This window comes from Cyprinodon variegatus, unplaced genomic scaffold (assembly GCF_000732505.1).
Source record: "Cyprinodon variegatus isolate N-32 unplaced genomic scaffold, C_variegatus-1.0 Scaffold143, whole genome shotgun sequence".
In the NCBI taxonomy this organism is placed as follows: domain Eukaryota; kingdom Metazoa; phylum Chordata; class Actinopteri; order Cyprinodontiformes; family Cyprinodontidae; genus Cyprinodon; species Cyprinodon variegatus.
This window is the reverse complement of record NW_015150596.1, coordinates 594,184-601,187: the sequence shown is the minus strand read 5'-3', so window position 1 is coordinate 601,187 and position 7,004 is coordinate 594,184. Positions and strand designations below refer to the sequence as shown.

The 7,004-nt window shown below is 41.9% G+C and overlaps 1 protein-coding gene across 2 annotated transcripts in view; it reads left to right on the top strand.

The window, feature by feature from the left end:
* The first annotated feature begins 6,401 nt into the window (after positions 1 to 6,401).
* LOC107086092 (G protein-activated inward rectifier potassium channel 3-like) overlaps positions 6,402 to 7,004 on the top strand; it is a 10,918-nt gene continuing 10,315 nt past the window's right edge. For both annotated transcript variants that reach the window (XM_015376845.1, XM_015376846.1), the window contains exon 1: positions 6,402 to 6,690. In XM_015376845.1, coding sequence (XP_015232331.1) covers positions 6,565 to 6,690 — 126 coding nt within the window. In that variant the 5' untranslated portion in view covers positions 6,402 to 6,564. The remainder of the gene's footprint in view (positions 6,691 to 7,004) is intronic.

The window sequence follows — 7,004 nt, the reverse complement described above, 5'->3', positions numbered from 1 at the left end:
GGTTTTCCTGCTGGCAGGCATAGCATCTCCTCCTTGGCCGTGGTGGAGCTGTGGAGAGAGGACGTTGGTTTCCATACCTCTGGCTGGGTGGTGGATAATCATGTTGTCCTAGAAGGGCTGGTGAATAGTTGTGATGTGAATGGGGTTGCAAGTAGCTGTATTGCACAGAAGGGGATTGAGGGTAACCATGCTGTACTGTAGCCTCATGTGTCGGTGATGGGTTGTGGTAGGCTGATGCTGACTGAGGTGGTGTGCAGTCAGGTCCTGATACTGGGTTTGGATACTGCCTCTGTAAGTAAGGGGGTTGCTGCATAGATTCTTTAATAGAAGACACTTCAGCTTTTAGGTCTTTAAGAAGAATCATATTCGCTTTCATCTCCTGCAGTTCTGAAAGAATATCTGTTTGACTTTTACTGTGGCTCGGCTGGCTTACTCTCTCTTTCTTTTCAATATGTTCTGACTGCGCAGAGTGAACTGTAACAGACTGCTGTGGTGCATTCATTTTTTTCTTGTCCTGCCTCTCACTTTCATAGGCACATGCAATATTTAGTTTCTCAAACAGAAGTTCATCAGAAACTCCAGTTTGTTCCAGTGATGGCTGAAGATCCCGTTTTATGCTTTCGTTTAGCAAACCGGTCATAACTGTATGAAGGAACATGTTCTGCACCAGTACTGGATCATATCGTAAGCCTGACTCTGACTCTTGAGAGGCAAACAGAATCTTTTGTCTTAGGTCTAAAGTACGGATAAGAAAGCTCTGGGGAGTCTCTTTAATGCCCTGTACTTCTGATGACAGCTGTTTATATAATTCTGTCGCGCTTTTCTCCTGATAATGACAGCGCAGTATTCTTCTCAGGGTGGGCAGCGTAAGGTCATTTTTTCCCTCTAAATAGCTACGTAACTGCATCCCTGGGACAATGGCCCTTATGACAGCATCAACAATCTCAGTTTCTGGAAAGCCTTTGAGAAGGCCTTGTTCAATTTGTCGTGCTAAGCTGGAAAATGTGAGGCGATCTTTCTGTCCTGGTTCTCCAATTTGTCCAGCTATTTTGAATTCTTTGTGCCATAGTGGAGGGGTCTGACCTAAAGCTGAAGCTGCCATTCTAGGGGTCGGTGCAGTGGGCTGAACTTTACTTTCATTCTCCTCATGAGTACTTTTCAGTTGGGGTGGTAAACGATAATGAGAAGGTCTGGTTTCTGTTGAACTATTGCCCAGTGTCTCATTAGATTCAAGTTGCTCTTCACGTTGTGCTGCTTCAGCTTTTTTACCTTGCATATCTGTAGCCTCAGCGTAAAGCTAAATTATTTTGTCTTTAAAACAGAGAAGCTCTGCCATTCCCAAATCCTCCAATGTCTCTAACTCTTCTCTCTGTAGATGATTACTAATCATCAAAATGAGTGATGCTCTGTTCTTTCCTTTCACATGCTCAAATTTTGATCCAGCAATGGTGAGGAAATCACACAGTTCTTTTAAGCTTTCGGCAGGCAGTGTACACAAAAGTCCCATTATTTCCAGCTGTAAGGTTTCTACCTCATTTGGCTCCATCTTCTCTGCAGTAGTGACTTAGTGTTCTGTTGTAGCAGTAATTGTTTACTAAACCTTGGTTGTAGCCCTCCTGGTGCCGTTGGTTCACCTCAGATTGCCAATACCCTTGGCTGTAGAAACTCCAACTACCACACAGTCGTCCACTAGATGTCGCCAACCTGGGTAGGTTAAAGTGGGGACTGAATGAGAGCTGGAGATGTCTGGTCCTAGCAGAAGTCAAACCTTGCCTCACTCAATCCCAGCGGTGCCTCCAGAAATGTTACACCCCTGTAAAAGGGAATAATGAAAAAACCGACATGGACACAGTGTTAACTTCTGTCGTTTCCAATGCCGTAATGGACGAGCAGAAGTACCGCGCTTCCCCTGTTTCAACCCAGGCTCGACCAATCGAGACAAGATCAACAAATAAACGCCTAAAACATAAAATCTGAAAAGGCATCACACTCCAAGTGCTGGATACAACCATGCTAGAAACGTGACATTAAACAAAATGCTTTTAAAATGTTTTTAACGGATGCATGTTTTTTTACTGCATCATTCAGTGTCTTTTGAGTTACAAGACCAAAATAATCTATCATTTTATTTAAAGAATTTGTCCTGAGCGATGTCTTCTCAGTAAAAGAACTGGAGAGAGAAAGCTTCAAGGTGTAAACACAGAGCTTTCCATAACAGTTAAATAAATAAACTTGCCTTGCCTTGATAATACCATGGCTACTTTAATAATAATGCTTTGTGGGTACTTTTGAAATGGTCAAGATGGACTAGTGTGAGTGAGATGTTTGTCACAGCAACAGTCAATACCTTAAATGCTAACGAAAGTTAATGTATAGTTTTATCTGTAGGATAAAAGCATCTGGCTATTATATTGTCACTTACTAACACCACACGTTGTGTAATCCATATGAGTCTAAGCTGTGGAGACACTGGTATTCCTGTCTCCTTAAAGCTCCAATCTAATTGATAATTGTACTGTACTTTTTACTTGACCTGTTTTATTTTTATTATTTATTGGACTATGATTCTGCAATAAAGTCTGTCTGGCTGTCTGTCTATTTGCCTGCCTGCCTGTTTGTTTGTCTATCTGCCTACCTACCTTTAACATATCACAGAAAAAATATTTCATCAGGCCCACATTTGAGTTTTCAGTGATGATTATATTTGTAAGAAATAATACAATGACTTTTCAAAGCAATTGCACCTTTAACAAAACTATTTATATAGCCGATCCAAAATTAAATCTGGTGTTGAGGTGATTCTGTACTTTGAATTTGTGCAATTCATATGCAGGACTTACTTTTATACGTCCTGTCCTCCAGCCCGACTACATGTGCTACTTGAGTGAGCAACAGATCATCGCTCACTGTGGAGGGCTTTAGAAGTCACTCGAACTTAATAGTTCTCAGATGGGACTTAACATGGCCAACCCGCCACGGGCATGTGTAAATGGAGTACCGGTAAGTACTTGGTAGGGGGAGGGAGTGGCCACTGCAGGGCCATATGTCAAGCTTTGCTTTGTCTCGTATCCTGAATTTCTAAATTCTGCTTTTGTGAAACTGCACTCACAAAGAAGCTGCCTTGTCCTGCTCAATGTGAAGCAGCTAATAAAGGAATCGTTATCTTTATAGAAGCTTTCATAACCCAGCAAAAAATGTTATCGTTAAGAGTTATACAGTTTACTGTTTTAGTAAATACACATATACGTGCAATGCTCACCCCGGTGGGAGTGGTAAATATGTTATGTAATGAAATAACTTTCGGACTGTCATATATAGGCTGTGGGTTAGAACGACAAATAAAAAGTGACTTGAACTCTAATACTTGTCAAACAGTTGACTCTAAAAACATGTGGAATCAATTCCCATCAACTTCCATTCATAATATAAGATTTAATAAACTAAAATCATTTCATATTCTCAAAAACCCCATCTCATCTCATCTCTGGGTCTGGTCTCTCCGTCTTATACTTTATCCAGGATCAGGTCGAGGGGGCAGCAGTCTCAACAGATCCAAGACTTCCCTCTCCGCAGACAACTCCCTCCAGCTCTGCTTGGCGAAGCCTGCAGCGTGTCCTGGGTCCTTCCAGGGGGATGTGTCTGGAATACCTCCTGATGAGGGGTCCATGAAGCTTCCGAAAAAGATGTCCACGCCACCTCAGCTGACTCCTTTTCGAAGCGGAGGAGAAGCGTCTCTACTACGAGCCTCTCCTGAATAAACAAGCTAATGGTGTTCCCAGCAACCCTCTGGAAAAAGCCCAATTCAGCCCCTGTATCCGGGATCTCGTTCTTCTGGTCATGATACAGATTTCAAGAAAATAGGTGAAGGTGGAGACGTAAACTGACCATTAAATTGAGAGCTTTGCATTTTTGCTGAGCTCTCTCTTCACTACAACAGACAAGTGCAGCGTCTGCAATATAGCAAAAGCTGCACCAATCAGTCTATTGATCTCCTGCTCCATTCCCCCTTCACTCATGAACAGGACCTCAAGATACTTCAACTCCTCCACTTGAGGCATAAACTCTTTTCCAACCCGAAGGGGACAAGCCACCTGTGTACAGCAGAGAACTATGAGAGAGCCAGCAGAACCACATCATCAGCAAAAGACAGGGAAGAGATCTGCTGGTCAACAAACCAGAACCCCTCTGGCCCTTAGCTGCACCTAGAAATCCTGTCCATAAAGGTAATGAACAGAGCAGTGACAGAGAAAAGCCAGGTCAGAATCCAACATGCACCGGGAAGTCCGACTTAATCTCAGCAAAATGGACTACACTCCTGCGCTGCATGTACAGAGACTGAATGGCACCTAGTAAAAGGCACCCGACTCCATACTCCTGGAGCCCCCACAATGCACCACTAAAGACACGGTTAATAGACTTCTCCAGGTCCACAAAACACATGCTGACCAATTGGGCAAACTCCCATGGGCCCTCAGAAACCCTGCAAAGAGTATAGTGCTGGTCCACTGTTCCATGGACAGGGTGAAAACTGCACTGCTCTTCCTGAAGCCAGTGATCAACAATCAGCTGGACTCTCCTATCTAGGTACCTGGCATGGGCCTTCCATGGGAGGCTGAGAAGTGTGATCCCTCTATAATTGGAAAACACCTTCTAGTCCCCCTTCTTATGCAGGGGAACCACCACCCACGTCTGTCAATTCAGGGGCACTGTCCCAGACCTCCATGCTATGTTGAAGAGGTGTTTTAGCTACGGCAGCCCGACAACAATCCAGAGCTTTAAGGTACTCAGGGCAGATATCATCAACCCCTGAAGCCTTGCTGCCATTGTTTTTTGGACCACCTCTGCAACCTCAGCCTGGTTGTTGAACAAATCCATCCCCAAGCACTCCGTCTCTTCTTCCACCATGGAAAGCTTGTCACCCAGATTGAGAAGATCTTTAAAGTATTCATTCCACCATCCAACAATATCCTTTTTCAAGTTCAACAGCTCCCTACTCCAGAACAGTGTTAGCAAAGCACTGCTTATTAACAATGGAGGCAGAGAACATGACTAACTCTGACTCCATGTCTCCAGCCTCCCCAGAATATGGTAGAAGCTCTCCCAGAGGTGGGAGTTTGACAAGCCCTGAATGAGGAGTCAACCAGACGTTCCCAGTAGACCCTCCCTACACACTTGAGCCTACCAAGTCTGTCCAGCTTCCTCTTCTTCCAGCGTATCTAGCTCACCACCAGGGTGTGATCAGTGGTTAGCTCCGCCCATCTCTTCACTCGAGTGTCCAAGCGCGTCCTGAGCATCTGTTGCTTTGCTCTTCCTTTTCTGATCCTGTAGTAGCTGTGGCAGCACAGAAATATGTTTTGCAGCTGACCATCATGCCACTAAGTAAGTGAACCTAACACTAGTCAAGGCAGTGACTTAAAATATATTAATATGTTTTCTCTTTTTGAGAGTGTTTTCTTATTTGGGAGGAAACTTTTTTTTTTGCAATAAAACATAAAAATTGTAACACCAAAATAGACATCAGAACAAGCTGAACAGTCACACCGCTTTTTGAATCACTAAGCAACTGAAACACTGTCAGCAAAAGCCATGTTGAATTTCCTCTTTCTAGAAAGATATCTAAATGATCTGCTTGGCAGGTGGTTGTCCTGTAAAAGTCCAACAGATGGAGACCTAAGAAAAAGGCTAGAAAGATCCCAATTGAGATCTAGCAAACCCTAATATTTAATTCTACACATTTCCAGAACTGTCAGCAAAATTATGATGAAAAAAAAAAACTCTTGTTTTTAGCCAGGAATTGGTTTTAAAACTTCCTCTATCATTTTTAGAACCACCTGTCCATGTATCGTTTAAAATCTTATTTAAATATTACAATTGTTTCGGTAACTCCTTTTTAGCAGCCACTTTATATTTTGTGCCACTACAAATGGTTTTATTAACAATTTATCCAGTTTAAACCAACTGTCTGCAACAAATTTCAGAAAACAGCAAGATTTTTTGTATATCCTCAATCTACAGCCAAATATTCAGTTTCCCCAATTCTTGTAATCAGTGTGGTCTCCTTCTTTAGGTTAGGAACATATGGCTTTGAGCTTAGTTATCACTAATGTGCTGAGGTAAATCTTTTCCTTAGGTATTTCTAACATTTTCTCTTCCATAACATCCATTTTCTATGCTCTACCATATTGTTAAATTAAGGATCCACAAGTCAAAATGTGTTAATGCACACAGACCTGTTCTGTACAAATGTTATATAATCATAGGATAGATGATCTACTCTGAGGGATACAGAGGGAGTACTGCTGAGGCGGCAGGAAGCAGGGGCTTAACTCTAGCTCGAGAAGATATAACTGCAAAGCCTTTCTTCCAACTGCTCATTGTCACTAAAGGTATAGAGAGCAAAAGCATTGAGGTTAGCTTTTTGTTCTTGATGGGAGCTTTGCTGAGATCTAATAATGTGTGATAGTTCTTTTGCATGTTCTTTGGGGCTTTGAACAAACTATATACTTTGGTGGTTATGACATCATGATCATATAAGCTAGTGTTGAGTCTCCTCACAATTCTGTGATGTATTGTGGTGAAAGAGAGGACAGCAATGTGGAGGTCACGCAGTGCTCCAGATCTGCTGAGACAACAGAGAGCCACTCAACACCAGCCGGGGAGAAAATCTCCTGGGAGAGCTTCTTGATAAGGGTAAGCTGTATCTTTTCTGAAAAAATGTTTTACAGATTACTGAGGGAACTTCTATTTATTCTAATATGCCCCAAATAATCATTGTTTTTTCCGCTGTAGGACAATAACAGTATATCTATAGCTTAGTTCTTACATTGAAACTTGATTTGGTTAAATCATTATTTTAAGCTTAGGACTAATGATATCTTATACATATGTATAGCCTTGGCATGTTCTATATATTTGATACACATCGAAAATTATAAAGATTATAAAGATGTACACTATCATAACCCTGTATATATATATATATGGAAAAAAAATATATATATATT